The sequence below is a fragment of the Chinchilla lanigera genome, unplaced genomic scaffold (assembly GCF_000276665.1).
Source record: "Chinchilla lanigera isolate Chin_1 unplaced genomic scaffold, ChiLan1.0 scaffold00019, whole genome shotgun sequence".
Taxonomy (NCBI): Eukaryota; Metazoa; Chordata; class Mammalia; order Rodentia; family Chinchillidae; genus Chinchilla; species Chinchilla lanigera.
This window is the reverse complement of record NW_004955420.1, coordinates 21,338,004-21,365,625: the sequence shown is the minus strand read 5'-3', so window position 1 is coordinate 21,365,625 and position 27,622 is coordinate 21,338,004. Positions and strand designations below refer to the sequence as shown.

The 27,622-nt window shown below is 43.7% G+C and overlaps 1 protein-coding gene across 3 annotated transcripts in view; it reads right to left on the bottom strand.

Moving 5' to 3' along the window:
- The window catches only part of Dgkg (diacylglycerol kinase, gamma 90kDa), a 185,137-nt gene that overhangs the window by 116,026 nt on the left and 41,489 nt on the right, over positions 1-27,622 (bottom strand). For all 3 annotated transcript variants that reach the window (XM_005383282.2, XM_005383283.2, XM_005383284.2), the window contains exons 3-8: positions 23,272-23,348; positions 16,605-16,770; positions 16,040-16,102; positions 7,580-7,741; positions 3,651-3,700; positions 611-685 (exon numbers count right to left, since the gene is read on the bottom strand). In XM_005383282.2, the coding sequence (XP_005383339.1) occupies positions 611-685; positions 3,651-3,700; positions 7,580-7,741; positions 16,040-16,102; positions 16,605-16,770; positions 23,272-23,348 (593 nt within the window). The remainder of the gene's footprint in view (positions 1-610; positions 686-3,650; positions 3,701-7,579; positions 7,742-16,039; positions 16,103-16,604; positions 16,771-23,271; positions 23,349-27,622) is intronic.

Here is a 27,622-nt window from a genome sequence, read left to right as displayed (position 1 = left end):
TGCTTGATCTTTGGTCCTCCATTATTCACTTTTTGCTTTCCCCCTTTGCCCTCTTATTTAGAACATTGAGGGACCTGACCAGAAGTGAGGAGCCCAGGGCCCTCCATCCGACTCAGCTCTGGCCTGGCTGTGTGACTGGGGGTGAGTCACTCCAGGGCTCTGGGTTCTGGGTTGCTCATCGGGAGAAATGAAAATGACTTTGCTGTTTGCAGCACTGTAATAAGTATTAAAGAAAATGTAAATAAAATATCTAATATAATACCTGATATATTGGAGTCCCAACATGCAATTATTGTTGTCATTCATATCATCTGGTGATTAAAATAGCTCTGAAATTGTTTCTGGCTCTGACTACTTTGATCTATGAATTTCTGTTCTGAAATTTTAGCTCTGTTGGAAAGGTTAAAGGGAATTATGACTTCTGTTATTTCCATGCCTTTCACGGGTGCTGCCTACAATTTTCCTAGCAGAGACTGTGGGAGGTCAAGGGGGAGGACCCCACAGAAGCTGCAGGTAAGAAGATGAGTCTAGGGGCACCCCCGCAGGGGACACTAGCCTCCTCTTGCATCTCAGGTGCTCACTCTGAAGTCGCCCCCTTATAGAAACTCACAGGTCTTAGCTCGGTGGGATCCCACTCCAGGTACTGGGCAATATGTAGCATTTGGTTGACAATGCGATCCATCTCCTAGAAAGTAGCAAGACGGGATGTGTTACCAAGAGCAAAACTCAAAACCAAATCCAGTGGGAAGCCAGGCAGGGCAGAGCAGGAGAAGTTGGTGCAATACACTGGCATTTCATGACCAGCTCACTGCTCATTTCTGCCTTGGCCAGAAAGCCTGGTGGACAGTAGATGTACAGAAGAAGCACAGAGCGTAGATTAGCCAGGTGCTCAGAACGCGCACTGAGCAGTGTGACCTCCTCTGGTCTCATCTGGCACAGCTTCCTTGGAAAGCATAGAACGTCCTCCTCATTTCTCCTTTGTCATCAAATCTCCCACAGACACTTACAAACTAAGGTTGTCTGTCCCTGCCTTTCTCATTACTCCTTACCCCCGCAGCTTAGCAACCCAAGCTGCATCTGCCTCTCTTAGGGCTCAGTTTCACTTGATTACTGTGTCAGTCCTAGCTCAGGCATGATGTTCTGGGTTCCTTTTGGCAGCTTTTGCCTTTGCACCATGACCCAGCCCTGAGCCCAGGGCTCTATAAATAAGAAACAGGAAATGCTTAAGGGATATGTTTGCCTGATGAGTGAGCCTTTCATTATCAAAGCCAGGTTCCAGCTAAGATCTCACACAATTGTGGGCTGGTAGTGAGTGAGTTCAGTGCGCAGAAAACCCCACTGGAACACAGCAGACCGAGGAGTATTTGGTCTAAAAAGTTAGCATCTTGCGTGTGGGCGCCATCTAAAATTGCTCTGGATGGACAGGTGGATAGACTGAAGCAAGCTTGAAAAGTATTACCTTCACCAGGAAGAAAGCTGGGTCAAAACAAGCAAGCTAAAACCCAAGAGGCAGTTACAAAATTGTATTGCACTTAAATTCAAAGAATAATCCATAGCAAAAAAGTATGGGGTATAACAGTAGACAAATGTAGGAAAAAGGGACAATTCTAACTTGGAGAAAACGTTAGGGAAATAGGATAGTACCTTTAAATACTCAAAGGCCTGTGGTATTCCACTTGTTTGATAAGCTACCAGGGGCAGAAGGAAGCAAAGGACTTTAGGGTCAGCCTATTGTGACTTCCCTGCTGGGTTGAGGGGAGAGAGAGGAACAGCACGTTTGCTGTTGAAAACTGTCCTAGCAGACAGATAAATGTCTTGTGTGCAGGAAGGAAGCCCTCACTGTCATCCCTAAAAGTGGAATAGCTGTCTTAAGCTAGCAGGTGACTGCCTCATCACTGACTGTTCAAGAAGTTAGAGCCTATTAGCCAGGAATGCCGGGTGAGAAGTAGCATCAATAATTCTTTCTAAAGACTTGCTTCAGTCTGCCAATGTTACCTTTAAAATATATGCACACTCTAACCACTTCTTCCCACACTCCATACCTTCACCCTGTGCAACGTTACTGTCACAGCACGCCTTGATTATGTCAATAGCTCCTAAATGTTATTTCTGCCTGCGTCCGTCAGTCTATCCTCAACACAGTAGCGAGGGTGATCCTGTTAAAACACAAGTCAGTCCTGTCACTCTTCTGCTCAGCCTGTTTGGTGCTCTCCATTTCTCTAGAGAAAGAGAAACCTTTTTGATCACCCATAGGGCTTAACATGCTTGGCAATATCCCCACCCATCCCATACCCCATCCCTTTAACTTTTCTGATCTCATCTCCTATCACTGCCTCACTCTGACCTCGTCTGTTCTCCAGTTCTGCTCCAGTCACGTTGTCCCCCGTTAGTCCTTTGGTGTCTGAGGATCCCTCAGGACCTTGTACTCAATGCTTCCTTACTCCCTCACCTCCTCCAAGTCTCCGCTCCAATGTCCCCTCCCAAGGGACGCCTTCCTTGGCAGCCCTAGCTAAGGCTGAGCTCCATCCAATACTTCCCTGCCCTCCTTTATCTTTCCTCTTAGCGCACATCTCAACGCAACTCATATTTTGCTATGCTCCTTAGTGTCGACGCTTGGACTAGGATGGAAACCACATGGAGGAAGGAAATTCTGTTGTCTGGCTACTGTGCTGTGTCCTCAATGCTCAGCACCTGATGTGTGTGGTAGACACTCAGTAAACAAGTGCTGACTAAATTCTTGAGAGTCAGCAATTCTCTGGTTGGTCCCTCAAATGCTTTAGCCCTCAGCATTGCCATGTGGTAAAAGGGATCCTATAAAGGCACCAGGTATAAAGGGGGCTGGTAACATAAAGTCGGTTGAGTAGAATTCCTCCTCCTTTCCCCTTCCCTTCCTTCCCTTCCCTTCCCTTCCCTTCCCTTCCCTTCCTTCCTTCCTTCCTTCCTTCCTTCCTTCCTTCCTTCCTTGCTTCCTCCCTCCCTCCCTCTGGTCTGACTCCCTCCCACCACCTTAACCTCACAACCTTCCCATTAACGAGCTGACTCTGGCATTACCAGTCATGACCAGGCCTATCTGACTTTATGCCTCCTTCCCTCTGCTGCTTCCTTTTTATTTTTCCTCTTTCTGGCTCCTGATCATTCCCTGACTCTTCCAAAGTGGTGAGTGAGTGTCAAGTTTCTGCAGGTGCAGTGGGCGTGGGAACGCGTGTGCAGAGCAGACAGAGCCAACATCCTAGGCTCATGCCGTGGGAAGGAGAGAAAGTCAACGGTGATGCCAGAGCCTACCAGGAGTAACCTCCCTTCTTCTTGTCCCAGTCTTGTTACCTCCCTGGGCACCCTTCTCTTGCCCTTGGGGTCCAACAAGAAATTTCAGTGCAAGTTTGTGAATGGGGAAATTAAATTAGAAGAATGAGTAAAACATTTCCTTATTCTGAGATTGTGTGAGTCCAGGCTTCTAGAATGAGGACAACCACAGCTCGTGCACTGCAAGGCTGGCTCTTTGGAAATAGAAGCTGAGGGGTTCTGCTCAGATTTCTGCAGTCTATCTCAGAACACTGAAATCTCCACACAGATACAGCTGAGAATTCTCAGACTGTTCTCCACTCCCCTGGCCTTACTCAGATCCAGGAGGGATATTTGGAGTCAGAGCTTACCGCTTGGTCCAGGAGTCCGTTCTCATCCGAATCATAGAGACGAAACATGACTGCAAGAAACACAGAGGTCAGGTTTCAGGTACCCCCCAGGAGACAGAGATGGGCTGAGGTTTTGGTGCCCCTGGAGCTTGCAGTTGCTAAGTCAGCTCTGGACCTCACTGGGGCGAGGCCTGCTGCAGTCAGCTTTACTTCCTCCATGGTGCGGAGGGTCTTCCTTTCTCAGAGGGTCAGAAAAGGAAGGAGAAGCGAGCCTGGCTTGTGCAGAAACCTTGTGTCTAATGAGATCCAGGCCGTACGTGTGCCTCCCTGGAGAGCATGCATCCCTCTTGGAATTGCCTGAACACAACCCACAGCACATCCCAGCTGGTGGCAGGATGGAGACACCCGGGCTACTGGTGGGCTGTTGCTTTCATTGCGCATAGAAAAGAATGTGGAGTTAGGCAGATTTACACCCCGGTGTGCTCTACCACTTCTGAGAGTGAATTCAGTTCTCTCTCTTCTTTGAGCTCTGTTCATCTGTAAAATAAGGATTACAGCCTCTTCTTTCTCCTAGGGTTATTATGGAGATTAATATGCCACTGACAGCCCTCGTACTGAAAGTACTCAACAGATGTTATTTATTTTTGCTTATTTTTATTAATGAAATTAATATAAAATTAATTATAGCCTTTCATATGTATTGGGTACCATCATTTTATCACTATTACTTAATCCTCAGTAATCCTAGGAGTTAGAAGCTACTACAGAAGCTGTTACAGGTTAAGTCTCCCTTATTAAAAGCTTGGGGCCTGAAGTGTTTTGGATATTTAAAAAAAATAGAATATTTGCAAATACATAATGAGGTATTTGGGGAATAAGACCCCAATTTTAAGTATGAAATTCATTAATGTTTTACATGTACCTTATACACATACCCTAAAAGTAACTTATATAATACTTTGAGTGCATTTGCATTTTGAATATGACCCGTCACATGGGCTCAGGTATGGAATTTTCCACATGCGACATCCTATCAAGGCTCAAGTGTTTCAGATTTTGGAGCATTTTAGGTTTTTGATTTACAGGTTAGGGATGCCTCACTGGTATAACTTTCTTCCTAAAATGTCCATATGCTGTTCAGAAACATCTTTGACCGTGTCCTAGCTGCAAGGAGGTGATTGGCTAAGGGACTGGGAGTGAAATTTGCGCTGACAGCTAAACATTCACATAAGGACCTGGAGACTCTGCCTAATTCACCCAAAAGGCAGGGACCGGATCTCTGTAGTCCCTGAGGTCAGCAAGGTAGGAAGCAGAGCGAAGGATTTCTCCCTTTTCCCTCCAGTCTTTAAACTCTTCTTCATGTCTGCTGTTCGTGTGCATCCCCCTGCCACTGACCCCTTTGGGTCTCTCAGCATAAGTTCCCCTGGTCACACTAAGTTGACTTTATGCCCCCATTTCTTTCTAGAAGTTTTAATGTCCCTGCATCTTGTGTTCTTTTCAGCGATGTGTACCTGGTTGAAGTCACAAGTTCTTTAAAAATAAGGCTTTGATTCTTCGTGATGCCTTAGAATGTCCTGGTCAGGGGCACGCAGCATACGCCGCTCTTCTCTGGGCAGGTGGTGGGATGACATGAAAGGACAGAGTTTCCCATCAGCCGTGTTCCAGGACTCTGGGCACTGTGACTTTCTAACACTGACCTCGCTCTGGCTGATGGTGCATGGACAGTAGGACCAGGAAGAGCTGGGGAGGCTACTCTCTATCCGTGTGTCCTCGGACAAGTCCTTTACCCCTCTTGTACAATGACAGCATGTCATCCTTCCAGGGTCATCACGAGGCTAAAGTTTAAAAAAAATTTAAAATGTTTACCAAATATAAAGTGCTCAGTGACGAGAGTTACTATTGCATGAGCAATGAATACGATTTCAGGTTATTATTTCCACAAAAAACATGCTTGATTTTAAAAAAGAAAAGCTTACCTTGTTTCCAGTTATTAAAAATTAGGGAGGGAGTTGAAGCGATGTGATTAAATCAAAAGCAAACCACAGTGAAAACTACAGAATAAATGACTAAATTTCTCCAACCAAAAAGTTGCAAGGAAAAATATTCAGCTAAAGATAGGGAACTAAAAGATTAAGAGACTGGAGAGACATAATAATTAATGGCAATGTATGGACTTTATTTGGATATTAATTCAAAAAATTAAAATAGGTAAGAAAATTAGGAGGCTATGAATACAGGCTGAATATTTGATTATAGTAAGGGACAATTTTTATTTTTATTTTATTTTATTTTATTTTTTATTTTTTTGGTTTTTCTCCGGTACCGGGAACCAAACTCACGACCTTGCACTTGCCAGGCAGGCGCTTTGCCGCTGAGCTAAATTCCCAGCCCCAAGGGACAATTTTTAGATGTGTTGATAGTGTTGTGGTTCTACTTAACAGAGTCTGTGGTTTGTAAAGGCACATACTGAAATATTTACAGAGGAAATTACTTGATGCCTAGAATTTACCTCAAAATAATCTGAGGTAGACAGAATAAGTGGGCAGTATAAACCAAACAAGATTGACCATGACTTGACAATTGTTGAGGGTGGGAAATATGTACATGGATGTTCACTGTATTCTCTACTTTTCTCTGCCTTTGAAGTTTCCTGCAATAGAAATATTCTTTTTCCCCCTGAGGCAGGGTCATGTTATGTAGTTCTGCCTGGCTTGAATTCACTATGTAGCCAAAGCTGACCTCGAACTCATGGAGAACCTCCTGCCTCAGCCTCCTGAGTGCTGGGATTACAGACATGTGCCAGAATGCTTGGCTTTACAATAATAACTTTGAAAGTTTCTTTTCATTGCCATTTCAAGACTCAGCCTGACAGTCACTGATAGGAAGATTCTGGCACATTCTCTCTGACAGTTATTAACAAAGATAAAACCTAAGACTCAATGCAGCCACATGTTGGAAATAATTTGACATTTCGCTTTTAATATTAGCCAGGAGAAAGCAGAAATCTGCTACATTTGCTACCAAATTAGCACTTAAAACTTGCAATTGTTAACACCTCAAACCTATGGGGGAGATTTTCAGCTCAGCTAATGAGCAAACTGTTTCATTTTGGTTTTGGCAGAGTTAACCTTTGGCAGACTTCCCTTGTTAATGTTTCATTTTTGTTGACTAGTCTTATTATTAACTGGAAGTTTGACTTCTATTAGAATGAGTATGGTTTTTTTCTACTCTCTACTTAAATTCCAGAGAGAAGCAAAGATGATACATATTTTAACTAAGGTTCTATGACCTCCTGTTCTAAAAAATGTGCCTGTAGGTTCCCCGAAGCCGGTAAACCCACCTTTGGGTTGAATTTTCTTCAAGACCGCAGGGTTTTTCTGCCCCTGGCTCTGACTTTTCCCCTGAGGATGTTTCAGAAACTAACTTTGCAGCACCATGAAGCCAAGCTCAACTCTAATTACCTAGCCCCCTTGGTCTAGAGACCAAAGACCTTGGAGGTCTAGGGTGAGTGGAGAAATGGAAATAAACCTTACCAAGATGGAGTATCCATAGATCTCAAGAAAAAAATCCTCATGCTTAAGAATTGCTTGTTTAAAGAATGGGGGAAGGAGGTCAAATACTGAATACCTGAAAAATCTATCAAGAGGAGCGGCAGCATCTGATTGGTGGCTTTTTCAGGAAGTCCCACCTACCACACAGAGAACTCTTTCCAAATTTTGGTTCTCTATGCCAAGATCTAGAGTTCCCTTCCTACCCTATATACAAGCAGTATTGTGTCCTAGGGAGGGTTCCAGGTAACGTTACTTATATCACTGCTGGTGAGAGGACAGAGAAACCTTCCCCAAAGAGGCAGGACTCACACCCACGATGCCAGATCGACGTCCAGCATGTTAAGGACCCAGTTCCTCCTCCAGGAAAAAGTCGAAGCCCTTGGCAGGACGAGCACTTACATTCTAGCTTATCCTGTGGTCTCCCGGTCTCCAGCAGGGACAGGTAGCACACGACATCCTTCAGGCACACTGCAGGGGACTCCGAGCTGGAAGATTCAGCAGCAGGGCCTCCCAGGGGGATTGTAGCCACTTGATTTCTAGCTGGGGCTTGCTTCTCAGATTCTGTAATGGATTCAAGGATACTTCATGTCTAGTGACTGTTAACCAGCCCCTTACCCATTCTCTTCAGAATAGATGCAAGGATTTTATACTGATGTCTCCAGGAGCTTGAGTTATGTAGATACGATCAAATCAGTGGCCCTTAAATTGTGGTCTGTGGAGGTCATATTCTCTGATAGAACCTCATTCTGACCCTTTAAACAGCCTATTCCCAGCTGGGAATGGTGGTGCATGCCTGTAATACCAGCACTCTGGGAGGCTGAGGAAGGAGGATCTCTAGTTGAGCCTGAGAAACTTAGCTAAGACAAAAATAAAAAAATAGCTGGGGATATAGCTCAGTGTGAAGTCCCTGAATTCAAGTTCAGTCCTCAGTCTCTCTCTCTCTCTCTCTCTTTCTCTCTCTCTCTCTCACCCCCCCAATGGCCTATTTCCTTGCAGGAAATTAATCTATTTTCTGAAAAGATAATAGTAACTCTTGGTAATACAGTAGTCACCAGGTAAATATCATTTAACCTCCTTTTTGGGAAACCCTCCTATTTAGAAAAGTATTTCCACTGGAATTTCAAAATAGTATAATGACTAATCATCATTTACCAATATACCCTCATAATTTTATTCTCAACTACATTTAAAGACAAATGAATATTCAAAAGAGAGAATGGGGACTGATAATTAACTAATTTTCAGAAACTGGAAAGAACTTCGACTAATTGCAAGCCTCATCGCATGTAGAAAATGGCTTATTGTACCACAAGAAAAGGGTGAGTTTTCTCTCCCAAATTTTCCCCCTTAGGAAAAATTTTTCATTCTTTCCCACTCCATCCTCTAGCTCAAAAGTGTCAGATCTATTACTGACAAGAAAGCCAGGCAGTTATACTTTACTGTGTGACTTTTTTTTTGAGGTACTTTGAATGTTCCCTTTCCTCTCTCAGCCTCTCTATTTCCGTACCCATCAGAAATGATACCTCCATGCCCAGGAGGGGACACTGCTCACAAGAAACAACGGATCAGGGAATAAACAAGACTGGCGGTGGGAAACGGAGCTTAGGTGTGATAATGTCCTGAACGAAGTGCCGAGGACGCTGACTGAGGTAGCCTTGGCGGCGGTTACCCATATACTCTTTATTTAGAAAACCAGAGCTAAGCATTGGGGATACACGTTTCCCCTCAGGCCAGCAGCGCTGTGCTAGGTGCAGCCTCCCAGGTCCTGGGGTCAGGCTGCGGGTCTGCAGGCCGGTGACTGTCATCCAGTTGGACAGCAGAAGAGTCCGAAGGTCTTGGTGCACCGTGTGTTTCAGAGGACACCACGAAGACACCGAGGTGCAGCCTATGCAGCACCGCTATTCAACAAGCACAAGAAAGCCAGGCAGTTACCCTGAAGTCTCAGAGCAAGAGCTCTTCCACAGTAATTTCCTACCGGACAAGACCCTTAGTCAGCTGCAAGATGACATAAGCTCAATTAAGCCAGAGAAGAAAGCCACAGGGGTAAATAAACAGAGATGAAAATACAGTTGGAGAAGATAAAAATGGAGATAATGAGATAGAGGAAAATTGTAGAGAAATTGCTTATGCAACAGAAGTATTACACTCACCAGTAGAGGAAAAGTCATGGAAAGCATAACAACAGCACAGAAGACAAATCAGAGAAATCCTTGTACTAGGTTGTCCCTTATACCCCAAGCCATTGCTATGTCCTCCAATTACTAATCCATTGAAACACCATCAAAGACTTCTTGGATTAACATGGGGTAACAGGGACCACAGCGACCCAGCGAGCTGACAATAAAATAACGGGACAGAAAATACGAATCAATGGTTCATAAGACATTAAATATCAGGTAGCACCAAACATGGTCTCTGAAAAGATGGGGAACAAACACAGTGAGCCCTAGAATTGCCAAATCTACTGTTTGGAAAGTTTTGAGGCTACACTCTAGGCAGATGCAGGCAGTTGCTCTGAGAAGAGATGGACTTGGAATCTGGGGAGCCCAAGGTGGCTACGGGTCCCAGAGCAGAACACTGGAGCAGAGAAAACCACACAGGGAAGTGGGGGGAGAGGGAGCAAGAGGGGCAGGGGTAGGGGGAGGGGGCAGGGGGAGGAGAAGGGAGCAGAAGGAGGGAGAGGGAGAGCTTCAGAAATACATAGAGGATCCCCTTGGTATAGTCAGCAGAAAGTTATTCTCAATTATTCAGCAGAGTGATAATTCATACTGGTTCCCACCAACCACGTAGAGAAACCCGGCAATTTATGACTCATCAGTTCAGTATTCAGAACAGTTTTGCCTCAGTATCCAGGCAAAATTAGCTCTCGTGCAAACACTTTTCTGGTTCTGCCCACTGAAGCAGGACCCCAAAAGATCAAACTATTTCCAAGTCATTTAACTGGACCCAAGAGTAAAGCTCAAGAATATTTGTTGAAATGCAAAAAAAAAAAAATTCAATACCCAGTATTTAAGGAAGGGATAATGGAAATTCTCCCAGAAAATTTAGAAGGGAATTGTACCCAACCCATTTTATGGGATTAGTATTACTATAAAGGCAAAATCCAAGACATTATAAGAGGAGAACATGATACCAATATTATTCATGAACACAGATGCAAAAGTTCTTAACACAGTCTTAGCAAACTGAATTCAATAATATATAAATATTAAATGAGACCCTAATAAATAAGGAAGTATACTCCGTCCAAGCATTAGAAGACTCAGTATGTTAAGATGTCAGTTCTTTCTGATCTTCAGTTCAGCAAATATTTCTAAGCTATGATACCAAAAGTTCAATCCATAAAAGGAAAACAGGATAATTTGGACTTCCTAAAAACTATGAAATTTTTTCTTTAAAAGACACTATTAAAGAATGAGAAGACAAATCCCAGACATAGACTATGTGCAAATCACATCCCCGTGAGGGGCTGAAATCATAATATATAAGGAACTCTTAAAACAATGAGAAAGTAAAACAACTCAACTTTAAAATGAGCTAAAGATTTGAAAACTTCATTAAGAAGATACACAGATGGCAATTAAGTCTATAAAAGATGTTCGGATTATTAGTCATTGGGGAATTGCAAACCAAATCCACAGTGAGATACCACTACACACCTGTTAGAGTGACTAAAAATAGAGACTGTCATACTGACTGTTGATGCTATGAAGCAACAGGAACTCTCACATGCTGCTATGAGGTATGCCAAATGGTTTATCCACTTTGGAAAAGAGTTTGCCCATTTCTTGTACAATTAAATGCAAACAGTACCTACTATATTACACTCAGTCATGGTACTTTTAGGTATTTACCCAAGAGAAATGAAAATTGTCCCTACAAAGGCTTGTACAAAGGATATTCATAACAATTTTATTTGTAATCACCAAAAACTGGAAACAAACTGAATGTCCATCCTTCATTATCAGGTGAATGGATAAACAAATTGTAGACTATCCATATGTCAGGATATCAAACATCTAAAATATGGGAACTATTAATACAACATGGGTAAACCTTAAAATTATGTCAAGTGAAAGAAGCCAGATCAAAAAAGCACATATTGTATGATTCCACTTTCATAAAATTCAGATGATACAATCTAATATATACTGACAGAAAGCTGATCAGAGGATGTATAGGAATGGGGCAAGATGGAAGAAGTGATTACATAGAAAGCCTCTGGAGATGATAAATATATTCATTATATTGATTGTGGTGTTGGTTTTACATATGGGTCAGGACTTATTAATTGTACACTGAAAATATGTACAACTTACTTTATGTCAGCTATACGGTTCAACAGAGCCGTTTGAAAAACATGATAGTCTTTCTAAAGGTCCATGGATCATTAGAGTGCAGATAGGTGTTGAGTCATTGTTCTGGTTTTCTTGAGGCTGACTACTCACCCCTGCATGGAGGTGTTGGGGCACAGAAGAAGCACTGAGTCACACTGATACCACCCGTGGGTGTCCTTCCTCCTCGTGCCACCGTACACGAGCTAGCCCTAACCTATAGCCATCTGAGGACATCCTGCTGGTGCCACCAGTAAAAAAAATGGGAGGGAGCTCATGCCGTCTTCTGGTCCCAGGGGTTCTTTTCTGGTGTCAGATCACAAACCCTGTGATGTGAGGATCCTGGGGCAGACGTGGGGACATGAGGACACTTGTTCCACCCTGTCCTTTAGTCTTCGCATTACTTGCTGCCTTCCAGGTGGGCAGGGTGGCACAGTGGAAAGAGGACCAGGCTAGGGGTGACGACTGGGATTCTAGCCCTGGGTTTGTGCTAAATGGTATGTAAGTTCAGCTTTCTCATCTGTTAAGAGAAGGGGATGAATTAAAACTGATGTTGACCGCCTCCCCCACACAAGCCTTGAATGACAGGAGTTAATCCGAACACATGTTAAATGAAAAAGTGAAAAACAAAGCTGGATTCAGAATTATATAGACAGCTTGATCTCAATTCTGTAAAAAATTTATGGGGAAAAAAACTTGCAATGAGATTACATACACATACGTAATTGCACTAGTGGGATTGTGGGTGTCTTTGTTATTTCTTTTCTGTTTTTTAAAAAGACAATTTTGTGAAGAGCAGTTTTAGATTCACAGCGAACTAAACGAAGGTGCAGAGATGTTCCACACACTCCCTGCCTCCGCAGAGGAGCAGCCTCCTATGCGTCCCGTTCCCCACCTGCGCGGCACATTTGTTGCAGTTGATGGAGCTACACCGATACATCAGTATCACCCGAAGTACAGTTCATGTTAGGGTTCACTCTTGGCATTGTATATTCAAAGGATTTAGGCAAATGTATAGTGGCTGTGTCCACCATTGTAATTTCATTGTCCTAAAATTACTCTGTGCTTTGCCTATCCATCCTTCCTCCTCATGACCCTGAGAAGCGCTGACTTTGTTGTTTCTTATTGATATTCTCTTCAAATTTTCTGCTGAGTATACGATTTTTTTATAACTGGAAAAAGTAAAAAAACGAGACTTTCCGGAGCCTCCAAGACTATAGGTGGCTGTAACTTCTTAACAGCTTAAGAAACCAAATAAAAGTCTGGACACTGAAGTTCTCCCCTTTCAACTCATTTAATCCTGGGCCTCCCTGAGCTGACCTTGGGATAATGACAAATTGCTCAGGGCTCTGAGCCAATGTCTGCGCTCAGGTACCCACTGACTCTGGGAATGAAATACTTGATGTGGGTCATTCTAGATCTCAACGTAGAGACCTGGTGGGTGTAGACAGGTCACATCAAATAATAATCTTGTTTTCTCTTCTGGCTTCTGCTGAGGCCACAGGAAAAGGCTGGGATTTTCAGCAGAAGGCCTGATCTCGGGTGATGCCTGGACTTGGCTCTTCCTTGCTGGCAGAGGTCTTCTGTGTGGCATCTGCCTGGTCCTAATCCTTATTTCTGGTGAACAGAAGCATCCAATGAAGACATTCATTAAAGGGATCCCAGTGGGAAAAGGATTTTCTCCTTTAAATCTCAAGTCTCACATAAAGGTGAAAAAGTATTGTGCATCTCTTTGGGCCCAGCATCAGATAATTATTCTTTTATGATTGGATTATGGGGAACTGAATTTTCCCTATGAACAAGGAAAATGTTGTGTCATGAATTATTTCTCCAGGATGAGATCTCTGGAAGTTCCCCTTTTATACTCTGAATGATAAAGTTGTTGAAAACAAACACAATGGTGCAATAAGTCAGCAAACTTCCATTACTTGCATGGATCGCCTTTTCTCAACTATCACATGATGACTACTCCTCAGTACTCCCTTCCTTGGTACCACAGAATCTTCAGCCACAAAACAGACTCTGCCCAGACAATTGGATATTCAAGAGATGAAATCTAACTTCTCAGGCTGGGGATTTAGCTCAGCGGCAAAAGCGCCTGCCTGGCAAGCACAAGGTCATGAGTTCAGTTCCCGGTACTGGAGAAAAACAACAACAACAACAACAACAAAAAAAAAAAAAAAAAAGAAATCTAACTTCTCCCAAGTTCCTCCTGAGTTTCCAGAAACTTGGTCAGAGAAAGTCTCTGGGTAGAGAATTTGAGGTAGGATGCTTTTTTTTTCTTTTTGGGAGTTTAGAATCTCAAGTTTCTAGTTTTCCCCTTCCTTCTTACCATGAGAATGACTTGTGACAGAATATGCCTCCCCTAACCCATATAAAATGGAAGACTGCACCTTCAGTGTCTCACCAAGGCCTGAGCAAGGGCTGGCAGTGGGATGAACCCACACTGTTGAGTTGTGCCCTGCTGTGGTTCTCAAAGGCCTCAGGAGGCACCAGTGTGCCTCGCCTTTGTTCTCTGAAGTTTCTAAAGCAGCCTGGAATTTGCTGAACTCACGCTCCAGAAGTCAGTCTACTTTGCAACCCATGCCCTGTTCTTCATCCACAATATTTTTTTTTTTTTTCAACTCATTGGTACTTCCTTTGAACATGGAAAACTCTATGATCCTTCTAGTGTTTTTTGGCTGTGACCAGAATAAAGATTAGAACTACACCTAGAGTTCATTTAAAGAAACTATCTTCTCTTTTTTTTTTTTTTTTTTTTCCGGTACTGGGAATCGAACTCATGACCTTGTACTTGCCAGGCAGGCGCTGTGCTGCTGAGCTAAATCCCCAGTGCTGTGCCGCTGAGCTAAATCCCCAGCCCCAAACTATCTTCTCATCCCCTGTTATGATTAGTTTCCTTTCTCCTCCAGCTATAGTTTCTCTTATCTTTCTTTTCTTACATATATTTGAGAAAATAATAAAACTGTCTTCTTTATCTCCTGGGCACATCCCAATATGCAATAAACAAGGAGGAACCTGGAAGGAAGAGTCCATGAGAGATCTCCCATGAGAACAGGAGGCCCAGGGGACACATGGGCAGGACAGAGGGAGAGTTTGGGACTCAACCACAATTTAAGGGGTCTGAATAATAATTGCTAATATTATTGAACATTTACTATGTACCAGGCACTGTCCTAAGCATTTACACAATGAAGTCACTTAAACTTCATAAAAACATCTATTAGGAATTAGTGAGCCAGGAGTTAGGATTCTACTAGGCAGTATGGACAGCAGCCCCAAAATGGAGTCAGGAAGTCCAAAATGGAGTCTTCTGAGTCATGACCCTCCACAGAGATCTTACAAAAACATCTGCCAAGTGTGCTTTGGCTGTTGGGAACCTCTCCAGAGCAGAGGGTTTGTGTCCCTTCTTGCCCTCATCCCACTTTCTGGTCCCAAATGGAGAGTGTTACCCTCTCTTTCTCCTACTTAAGGGTTTGATGTGGGTTGCTGTGAGGTCCTGTGAAGAAAACGTCCCAGTCCCTTGGCCCCTATTCCTACCCCATAGAGAATTCACTATGCTCTGAGGGACCCTCCAGGCCACTGACGCTTTATGGGCAGTGTGTGAATGTTACATAGATTGGGCCCTGAAAAGTGCACAGCCTCCTAGAGGGTAGCAATTACATTGCTTACACAATGGCCTGGGCTCCCTTCTAGACCCCTTGAAAATTCCTGGACAAAGAGCCTTCTTGGGTATCCTACTCAGAACCCCTCCTGGCTATGGGAACTTTCCCTCCTTGCTTTCCCACCTTTTACTTTCTTGCCTTAATATCTTTTAAATAAATTTACCTGCACCCTGTCTCTTCCATCCACAGTTTCACTCTTTGTCACTGTGGGACACGAACCTGGCATTCTGGTGTTATCATCTCATGTTACGGATGAGACACTAAGACAGAGGCATTGCCCAAACATGCCCACAGTCACAAGCTAGGCAGTGTCGGGGCTGGCAACCAGATCCAGGCAGACTGACTCTGAAGTCCATATTCTTCACCGATATGCTTTATCTCCTGATCCAACTTAGGATGAATCATGAACAGGAAATTTGTACCTCAGCCTTAGGCACATATTCATACATGTACAAACACGTGTGCACACACACATGTGCACACACAGAGCGCGCATGTGTGTGCTTTTGCGCGTGTGCACACACACACATATACACACACACACACAAACCTCTTGAGAAGGCTCTCTCTGCTTGGGGCAGGCAGACCTGTCAAGCACGCTGCCCTTAACCTTCTTAACCTTCTCAACCTTCTCAGTTCCATGGTAAATGAAGCAAGAACCACTACCTTTGCCTGAGGATTCCAGGACATTCAAATGTCAGGGGCACCAGAGATGGAGATTCTGAAGCCCACAGAAGGAGAAGATCTGCTCATGGGTACACCTTTATGCAGAGACAAAACTGCTAGCTAGGTCTCCTCCTTCTTCCCAAGGATGTGGAGTACCCCGCTCCTTCCCCAAATCTTCCACTCCACAGACTCACCAGTATCAGGGGCACAGGCCTCATCTGCTTTGGCACCATTATCTGCATTCTGTGTATTAGAATCTGGGGAGCAACAACAACAGCAAAGGATTTAATGATCACTCCATGTCCTCCGGCTTCTTAGGGGACACACAGGGGCTCTTCCCATGGGATCTGGTTCTTGCCGGCTGGGCTCACGCTCACTGATTGGTACTGACTGTGTCTCCCCGGCAGCCCAAACCCCAGAAAGATGGAGACTGTACCTCTGGCTCCTCTGCCAGCCTCCTGTTAGTTAGAGTCTGAATGTGGTCCATCCTCTGCCACATCTTAGTTTGTGTCCCTTCTTGCCCTCATCCTACCTTCTGACCCCGAATGGCAGGTGCTACCCCTCTCTCTTACTTAAGGGTTTCACATGGGCTCCTGTGAGGTCCTATGGAGAAAATGTCCCAGTCCCTTGGCCCCCATTCCTACCCCATAGAGAATTTACTATACTCTGAGGGACCCTCCAGGAGTGCAGCCTGCTCCCATACCAAAGGGTTGGAGCTGCTCAACACCCTCCCATCATGGGCAAAGTTGGTCCATGTACCTGGGCTGTTGGGCTCACTGCTGCTGGCCCCCTCCTTGGAGTGGTCCGGGATCTCCTGCCTGGGCTTCTGGCTGAAGGCCAGGAAGAGGTGTGTGCTCAGTGGCTGAGGAAGATCCACTTCCAGGTATGACCTCATGAACAGCTTGAAGACATCATAGCTAATTGGCTGAGAGGGGAGGAAGAGAAAAGTCACTGGAGGGAAGTGAAGGTGCAGAGGGGAAGGGGAGAAGGAAAAGGAGCGTGGAGATGGCAGGTGAGACAAACGGAGAGGGGAGCAAAGGAGGTGGAGAAGTGATGGGGGAGGAACGACAAGGCTGGGGTGGTAGGGGATGACAGGAACAGGGAGCAGGGGTGGGATATAATAAAAAGAAACACTGGCGATTTTACATCAGGGCTTGGTGGGGCAGAGGACTACAATGGGTCTTGGTGGCCTATGATGTGGCCCAACTATGAGCAAAAGGGGATGATGGGAGTGTGTTCTGGGGGCAGAGGGCTTTGCCTTGGTTCAGGCTCATGTGAGGGACATGGCTCTAAGAAACAGGGATGAGGTCAGTGCCCTGGGATCCCAGTTATGATGAAGAAGGATGCAGTTGAAAACATCAGAGAAAGAAACGGTTCTTCTGTGATATCTTGGTTTTCCTCTTGTGCCATAAGAAATGTGATTCCTGCACATTTGGGTCTCAGAGAACAGGGTAGCTTTGACGGGAAAACAGGTGAGCTCCAAAGCCTCCATCTTTCATTACTGTCATAATTCTGATCCCTCCTAAAATGACAGAGCACCGTCTGCGTCTGCTCGGCTGCTTCTGAAAACATGTCCTTGTGAAGGTTTTAGGCACCAGGAGAAGAGCAGGAAGCCAAGGACAGAAGGTAGAGCCAAGAGAGATGCCAAGAACTAGACCCTCTTCCTGCTGTGCCTCTCCTAGTACCTCCTGGCTGCTGGTCCCAGGCCGGGAGCAACCATGCCAGAAAGAGCTGCTGTACTCAGCAAACACTCAACAACAACAACAAAAACAGTTTGCAGTGAGTCATCACTGGCTGGTGCTTTCACGGCATAGGATCTTCATCAAACCAACAGATGCTCCTGGAAATCACTTGAGGAAGTGCTACTCCAAGATCCGCTGTGCTGGCTTTTGTGAATAATACCAGCCATGAGGATAAAAATCCTTTTTCGGGGAGCCTACTTGGTGACTCCACCAAAATGTGGATAGGGTTTAACCCTCTGTTTGTCCAGGGGGGAATCTGTGAGCCTTCCTAGACCCAGGAGTTCATTTGTATGTGTACAATGAAGATCGGGTTTCAAGTCTTGAACCTAAAATTAGGTGACCCCCCCACCTCATTAGGAGATCACAGAGCAATCTCTGTTAGCTCTTGGCAGGGCTGTTCCACAGATCTTTGCAGAGCGGAGGAAGCATCACTGAGTTAGACAGAGGCTCTTATCTGATTAGATGAATGCTGAGAGGATGATGGATTCACATTTACTGAGACAGATATGACAGATATCCAGCTCTCCTTGGCCTTTTTTCCTCAGTCCCTGTGTCTTTGTTGTACACTCTTACTGTCCTTATAGCTTTTCATTCGAGAATACACTTTTCTTATACACCTTCTCCCATTTCCCAGGAAACAACAGCAAAATCTTTTCCTCCTACTTTCCATGTACAATCAACTCATTTCCACCCTCTGTCTCAGGCAGCATCTGCCAACACTTGCTTGTCTTCCACCTGCAAGCTTGTTCCACGTCCACTATCCCAAAGACATTGCTCTCTACTACCGGAGAGCTCCTAGCTGTCTGCCCTTCCCTTCAAATTTCTCCAAGCAGACCATGTTAGCCTCCTTACTCACATCCAGCTTGGAGTCCAGTGTTTTAGCTCTGAACTTGCTCTTTTGAAAGTTGTGAATTCAGTGGCCTCTTTTTAGACTTTGTCATCTTTGGCTTTTGGGCAGCATTTCATTCTCTTTTCTTCTCGAAACTGTTTTCCAGGCAGTTGCTCTGTTTTGGTTTGCTTCATTCTCTACTTTGATTTGACGGAGCTTTTGCAAAATGGCATTGTTATTTATTATTTCTAAAAGTTGTCTTGTGTGGTCTTCTGCAAAAATTTAATTGACAAGTACTGTTTTAAACTGCAGTTTTGAGTTCCAACATGTACTGTTAATCTCTTCTGGTAACCAACAAGTTGAAAACTATTGGAATAAAACGTTTCTGGGAAACAGATTGTACTAAGTGATTTAACAAGAAGAAAGTCCAAACAAAGTCTAAAATAATGCTGTGAAAAAAAACAAAGCCAGAGATCATTGAACAAGATCAGTATGAGGCTCAGGAGATCTGTCACTGGTCTCTGATCTACTACATGGTTTGAACCTCAGGCTCCCCTTTAGCAATTGTGAGGGCTGAGCTTGAAGATCTCAAGTCCTGAACTTCTGGCAGCATCCTTCTTATACCACCTTCTCTTCCTGACTCTTATTCTGGCCAGTGCAGTGGCAAATTCTCCCAACGTTCCAGACTCAGCTCGGAACTCTATGGCCTGAGACTGGTTGTTGTCTCTTCCTTCTGTCTGCTGGTCCTCTGCACCATCTGTCACATTCAGACCTTTTCATGTCCCTGCTGCCATCAGCAAAGTTTCTGACTTCCGTTTCATGTGTCTTGCCCAGACCATTGTAATACTTCTCCAAGTCCTTGCCCCAAACCCCATCTGTCTTACCCATCTTTGCCAGGCTGATTTCCCGAAGCTAACTCTGATAGCACTGCTTCCCTGCTCAAACTTTCATGGCTTCTCACTGCCCACGGGAGAGCTGAGGTCAGCCGATGTGTTACTGCGCTCCAGTACCAGCGGTGGCGAATCCACGGCGTGTGTGCCTCAACCAGCTGTTTGTTATCACTGAAAGCTCTAAAAGGTTTGCCATCACTGTCCTATACTATACATTATAAAATATATTTAAAAAAGACAATTAGGTGACGTAAAAATGAGTATAAACAGCAGGTCTAATAATGTTGTGTCACTATAGTCTAATGGATTACCCCGAGCACTCTCTGGGACTATTGGAATTCAGAACCTCCCTCATAATCCCACTTTAAATTAGATCTGTAGCTGCTCCAAGCTCTTAGACCACTCCACGCTCTCTATGTACAGCTATGCACCTTGTCCATACTGCTATATCTATCTTTTTCTTGACCAAACCTCCATCATCTTACCCCTCTAAACCACATCCTTCTTGCCCTTCCTATTAAAATTCTAGCCATGCTTTAAGGCTCAATACAGACCCCTCAGCCAGGGAGGATGTCCTGTACCTAAATTTCTGTATTCTGCACCTTAGTTCCTGCTTCTGACACTCACATGCTGCTTTGTGCTAATAGAGTTATTTATCGCATATTTTAAGTCCTCTACTAGATCCAGAGCCTCTGGAAGGTTGTGAGAACACATTATTTTATCTCTGTATCCCCTAAATCACCCATAAGTGTTTCTTCTTAGGTATCTGAATGGGTGATGGGTTCCTAATTGGTACCCTTCCAGAACGGTTTGGTCCCTTGCCCCGGCTGTTGTCAGGGATCTGTTCATTGTGGATTGTTCAGTATATATTGTGGATCTGTTCAGTATATATCTAAACAGGCCCTTCACTCTCAAGATAACAGAGCAAAAGGGGACTGTGACTGCCACTTTTGGGGCTAAAACAAATTTTGCCAACATAAATGGCTTGCTCAAGGTCACAAAGCATGCAACAGAGATGTAATTGGCGCTCAGGTGTGTCTGGGTCCAGGCTGCTTCTTATAACATCTGGATTCTTTCCACTGTAGCTATTGGCCACTGCTTTATTCCCCGCCGGATCTTTTGGTGATGAGGAGCAGGGGCACGCTCATCCCAGCCAGGTGCAGCCCACTCCTCCGCAAACTGCCATTCTCTCACTGGCTTTCTCGGAAACCTGCCCCTTCCCACAGCTAACTCCTTTCGTGCTGAGACATTTTAGCAGCTGGGAGCCATCAAGCTCAAGAAATTAAACCCTCATTGTTTCCCCAACCCCATGCCACGGCATTACACCTACTAGAAGTTGAGTGCACAGCATGAGAGAATGGAATCAGAGTGACAGGGCTCTCCTGGGACATGGTAGTGGCAGGCAGACAAAGAGTGCGGCCGGGGCTGACAGGCACTAGGGCAGCCTTGTGCTCCTCACTGACAAGCTGCTCCCTGCTCTGAAAGCTCCTGTGCCCTTCACACTTGCAGTGGCCTTGACCAAACTGTTCCCCTCCCACGTGTCAGTCCCCGGCAGACAGGCAGATTAGCGGCCCCCGCCAGCCTTTGTTCCATGTTTTTGGAGTTGGGGTGGGCGGTGTGGGGCAGTGAGTTCTTTGCCGGCTCTGCCATCTTCTCTGTGTGGCTTCTCCTCAGGAATGTTCTTTGAAATAGTGCATTCACAGTCTCGCCCCTGTTCTGGCAACTTCCCTCCTGTTCCATTTTCCCCGTGATTGGGGCATTTTATCCAAAGCCCCTCTCAGGTGAACCTTGAGAGCACAGGGCCTGTTGATTCATTGTCAGAGTCCAGCAGAGAAGGCACTGACTTGGGTTTGTTGAACAGACAACAACATGAATAAGTGGCCAGCCTCTCCCTAAGTTAGTCCTGCGGATCCTTCACTTTATTGCAATGGGTCCTCAGAAAAGGACCCAGGCGCAGGGAAAAGGTCAGTGAGCTTAAAATACTCCGGAGAAGGGAATAGAAGCAGAGCAATAATGGGTAAGTTTGATCTAAGACCCCGTGACTGTAGCGCCATGACCCATGAAGTTGATCCTGTCAGCAGGAAATAAACTCCAGAAGACAGAAACTGCCTCTTGATCTTTGTTTTTCTACTATGTGCAGCGCAGTGCCTGGATTCTCAAGAAATAAATGATAGATGCATTGACTTTGAAAATGGGAAGAAGTCTTACATTCACATATTCATTCAACAAATATTTATCAAATGCCTGCTATGAGCCAGATATTCTTCTGGGTATTGGAGACAGCAGTGAACAAAAATATTCTAGCGGGAGACACAGACAATTAATTAAATTATGTAGTGAGACAGATGGTGAGAAGTATTAAAAAGGAAAAGAAAGAGCAGTAGGATGGGACGTATCAGGAAAAGGAGCTTCAAGTTTTAGATAAAGATGACGACAGCCCCCGAGGAGGTGACGTGAGCCTAGACCTGAAGGAGTGGAGGACACGAATGATGTGGTTGTGTTGGGGCTGGGGTGGGGATTCCAGGAAGAGGCAACAGCCAGTGTGAGGTGCTGATGTGACAGCAACGAGACACCACAGCATCAAGGAGACTAGGATGGCTGGAAAAGGATGAGGACAGGGAGTGCAGAAACCATGAGATTAGTGTCCAGGGAGAGGTGCAGACTGTATTGACCTTGACCTTTACTCCGAGTAGGGGTTGGAGGAACCATGGAAGATTGTTTCAAAAAGAGTCGTAGCTGTGACGTTAAGTCTTGACAGATAGCTCAGTTTGAGTGTGAAGAACAGACTTCAAAGGGCAAGGGAAGAAACAGAGAACCCCGATAAGAGACTCCTGCAGTAATTTGGTGATGCCTCGGGTCAGGATGGTAGCAGGGCAGGTGACGTAATGCAGCTGTGTTATGGATGCATTCTAAAGGTAGAAGCAACAGTTTTCTGATGAACTAGATTTGGGACGTGAAAGCTCCCTGCTTTTGGATTGACGAACTTCAAGAGTGTAGTTGTCATTGGTAGAAATGGGAAAGACTGCTATTTTACAGAGGATAGCTCAGGACATGAAAAGTTCCAGACTTCTGTTTGGGTTTAAGTGGAAATGTCAAGGAGAAGGGTAGAAGGAAAACCAGGCGAATGTGGTACTCTGAAACCAAATGCAGAAGCTGGAGGAGCACTTGACTGAATGTGTCCAATGCCATTGAATAAAATTGCTGTCCTTGGCTATCCTGACCAGTGGTTTTAGGGGCAGAATGAAAGTTACACACTGAATGAAAGAGACCAGGAGAAGAGAACATGGAGCCAAAGAGTATAGACAAAATCTTTTGCACATTTTTGTTATAAAGAACAGGAGAGGAATGAGATGGCAGCTTGAGAGAGAAATGGAGTTAGGAGAATGATTTTCAGTATAGGAAAAATAATGGTGTATAGATGTGAATGGAAAAAAAAATCTAATATATAGACAGGAAAGTGGATGTGAAACCCATGGAAGCAGAGATGGAGAGAAGGAGGCAGGGGCTAGGGCACATGTGTTGCTGAAACGATGCCTGTTAATAGGCCAGGGGGCGGTGGGGCTGGATGCTTAAGAAGGGCAGCTGGATGTAGATCTGGATACAGAGAGCTCACTGCTAATTATGGGAGAAAAGGTACTTTTGGGTTTGCACATGGGTGAGGCAGCTAGTGGAAGCTCATCCCTGATTATTTTTGTTTTCTCAGTGCTGAGCTGAGAACAAGGAGAGAAGGAGTGACAGACTTTAGCTGAGAAGGTGGATGGAGTCTTCTAGGACAGCAGAAGGGGTGATGGGATTGGGAAACACGTCACACCAGACAGCGCTGATGGCTCGCTCACGACTCAGGAGAAAATATATCCAGGAGCAAGTTCTTCAAGGCAAGCTAAGCCTCCAAAAGGGAAACAAATTATGGAAGGAAAAGACTAGAACATGGGGTTTCCTAAGGCTTGGAGTGGAAATACGCTTACCTTATGTGAATCATATTGCTTGAGACTTCCACCCTCGTTAAATTCAGCCAAGACATCTTTTACTTTCCTGGAGGAATCTGCAGAGACACAATTCATATGAGAAATACTGGTGAGCAGCTAGTGCAAAGCGGAGAGGAATAAATTCTCTCTGTTCAACAATGGTTATGGTGGAGTAGCTCTTTATTCATTCCCAGGACCATATGGAGAAAGGTCACCCTGCTCTTCCCTGCTACACTTTCATTTCTTCTTTTCCTCTTTCTCCTTCTCCTCCTTCTCCTTTTCCTCCTCCTCCTCCTCCTCCTCCTCCTCCTCCGTTGTCTTCTTCTTCTTTGGTTCAGCCTATTCTTTCTCCTACTATCTGAACTATCTTTCTAAAACACAGATCTGATCAAATCTTCTCCCCTGTTTTGTAGATTTCCATTTTCCCAAGGTAAAGCCTAACCTCATTAGCTTGGGCTCAGCCTTTCATGATCTGAGCTACCCTAATCCTTTTTCCTCCATTCACCCTACCTTCCAGCCACATCAAATCACATTTCCAGAAATATCTGAACACACTGTAGACTCCTTCATGACATTTCTTTTCTGTCTTGTAAACTTCATTCAATTTTCAAGATACAGTTCACAGGTCAATTTCTTTGTAAGATCTTGCTTTGCACCAGTCAGAGTTAATCATCTGCTCCTCTGGCTCCCACATAACTTGCACAAAACTCTCTAATGGCACTTGTCATGTGGTATTATAATTATTTATTAATTAGCTTATCTTGCTCACCTCTTGTCCAGTTGTACCTTAAGAATTGTAACTTGTTGGTGAGTCTCTGTCTATCAAATCAAGATCTGGCATATAACTAATGTCCAGAAAAACAGTGTATAGATGACTGTATAATCACCTGGGTGGAAATTTAAAAAGATTTAAAAAATTGTTAATTATTCAGAATAGGCTAACAAAAAGGCCCACACGTCGCTATCCTTGGTGCTGAAATTTTATTGGGCACCAAAGCAAGCTACAGTACTATAGTTTCTTCTAATTCTGGAAACCCAACAGCTCTGTCCCTCCGCTTCAAAAAATTTTTATTACCTATCTTGATGGGGGGGAAATTGAGCTATTCATCCTGACACAAAAACATAACCTCAATTATGTTTTGTAATTAGTATGGCTGTATTAATTTCCTTGTGGCAGTTTTATTATATTCTGATGGCCAGAACATTTTCCTGTGTAAGTTAAGCCATCCTGACCTTCATATTTTTCCACCAGTGTCCCCCATATATCACATTTATGTTAGAAAGGGGCAAAGAAAGCCTTAGAGGACTCTGAAAGCATGGCGGTTTACAAAATTCTGCCTTCTAAAGCAAATCATTCAGAAACTACTAGAGACAACAGTGGTCGCATCTTTTTGAAGTTTTTAAAAAGGGAATTGAAAGTTGAAAGAAGAGAACTAATAATTATTATGAAAAACATATCATGAGTACATTCTGTGTAGTTACCAGCACTCTAGACATCAAAGAAAATCAAGTATTCTGTGACCTGTGCTTCCCCTGTCTCCAAGTATTGTGAATAATTAAGAGCTTTTCAAGCTCCATTATTGCTGCTACTCAAATGTCCAAGCACAGGGTAATGTCATTAAAAGCTCACAAGGCGTTCTTGTTGCTCAGATTCTCTGCACAGAATGGTCTCCTAGGCCTAGGTAAAGTACACATACTCATGGGCTGGGTGCTTCTCCATGGTTTTGCTGACTTGGATAATCATTGTGTGATTGAGACATACTGAAATGCCACAAAAAAATGCTGCTGTTGCCTAAAAATGGAAATTTCTTTCTGAAATTAAAAACAGATGTTGAAAACTAATAGCTCAGTAAGATCCAGGCAGCAGATGCCAACAATTTGGGTTGCTTCCATTCAATTCTGAAAGCACTACAGACTGTAAGATTCTGCAAGGTATTGTTAATGAACCAGTGGGTAAAATGACCTGAGTAATTGTGGTATAAATTACCCTTTTATTGAGGATATTTATCTCATAAGCTCTCCTCCACCAAACCAAGCAAACTGGTAATTATTTTTCAGTTTGTGAATTTTAGAAGCTGAAATTCAGAAAAATTAAGTGACTGGCCCAAGACCTAAAGTTCTAACTCAGGTCTAGTCTAAGTCAAAAGCCTCTGCTCTTTTTCTCTAAGCGTTATTTAATATTGCTTACCAAATATTTGTTAACACAAAGAAAAGTGTAATTAATGCCCTAGCAATGGCATAAAACTCTGTGAAACACTGTGTAAGCAAGAAGTAAAATGAAAATGAACGTAGGGCTGAGGTTGGGACCAGGACAGACTGTGAAAGCATTTGAACGGAGGCATAAAGAGTGTGAGTGATTGTAAAATACTGACATGAAGTGGAAGAGAGTTCTCAGAAGGGACAGAGTGAGCAAAGATACAGGAATTAGTGCCACAGAACATTTAGAAAAAATAAGAACCAGAGATTAATTTGGGGCCAGATTTGCAAGGGTCCTAAATGCCAAGTTAACACTGTTGATTTGAAATTGTTACAGATTTCTTGAACGATAGAATAACATAACTAGGTCTCTGCTTTCTAAATGTTGCTCCAAAAATAGAATGGAAGAGAGTTTAGAATTAGGCCAGAGCTCAGTTAACATCATATACATATATACATATATATTTATTATATATATTTATAATTATTCTACCAGCAGCTTGATTATTTAGAAAAAAATCCTATAGTTGAGACTCTATTTTAGTGGAAGGTTTTAAGCTTAGCCAAAGTGTCCAGATTGTGGAAAATGCAAATTTGAGAACATGTGTACCCTGGTATGGCTTCTTCAAGAACGAAGTTAGCACTTTGACTGAGAACCAAGGGACAAATTTCAATAAAATTTATACTTTTGATATCACTATCACTTTTGTTTGAGATTACACAGTTCATCCTAGCAGAAATACTTGTATCATATATTCACATTTAACAGAGGTTTTTAAAAGGAAAAAGCAAAAAATTTATTTTAAGATATCTGCTTAATAGTCTAAGATTAAATAGAAAAAAAAAACAAGCCAAGAGAGTTCTGATTAATTCAGAAATATTCAGGGTATTCCTCATTATATAGTTACTTTAATTTTGGGGGGTTGTAAAGGTCATAGCACCAACACCAGTTTTGAAAAAGGAAAACAGCCTAATTCTCAGATCTGTGACACATGACTTTCCCCTTGAATGTCCTCTAATTCTTCACGGCAGTTTTCCCCTCAGAGGATTTCTGGGCTGGGTTCCTCTCTCCATGAGGAATGAGTGGGCATGGTGCATGACTAATCCATTTTGATGAGCACAGCTCCATTCTGCTTCATCCTAAGAGAGCTAACGATAAAGGACTTCTTGGAGCACCCTTTGATCTCATCTCAGGTGCCATTTGTTGGCCTAATAGTGTCAGCTCAGGAGGGAACTCCTTTGTGAAAGCCTGTATATAACATCACTACCAGACTCACAGGACATGGGTTCCATTTCTGAGAATACAAAATAATGCCATGCCCACGGTTCTTTGTAACAACCCATACTTTGTTGTGCATTTATTATATAAGGCATTTTCTTAGTAGTCTTTGTATTTTATTTAAATCTCCAATACTATCTCCTAATGTAACAAGTGTCACCATTCTAGAGAAGAAGATATGCAAATTCATGGAATTTAATCAATTCCTCCAAGGTTACACAGCTAGGGAATGAGTCACTCTTTTAACATGTGTGATTAATAGGACATAGCCAGTAGAGTCACTGGATATGAAAACATTGAAGACAAGACCCTTCCTCTACCACAGTGGCACTCAGACCTGGCTGGTGCTGAAATCAGGAGTGAGACTCTGCATACTGAAACCCAGCACTCACCATTAAATCAACATCTATTGGGAAATGCGGGAAATAACATAGAGGTCAACCCAAGTTGGGAGTTTAGCAAGCTGTTTTCTGTAATCAAGGTTACTAGTGGTAACAACTGCCCTAAGAAGATTTAAATCCAAAACTATCCCTTTATGCTTTATGTGCTAAGAATTCTAGGTTCTAAATCACACACTCATCCCTAAGGCTTGAGGAAATGCAAAGCCTTTAAAAGGAAAAAACGAGGTTCTACTCAGAGACCTCTCTGCTGCCACCTTGGTGTGGCCCCACAATGCCCTGCATGCGAACAAGCAGACAAATAAGAGCCTTGCATTTGTTTACAGCAGAACATCAGCTCTGCTGCCTGGACCAAGACCCAAAATTTATAGATCGTCTTTTGGTGAAGAACACAGTAATTGAATGCTAGACCATTAAACTGTTCAACGTGGAAATAACCATAAATCAACATTTTAAAAAGCGAGTCTGAAAACCCATT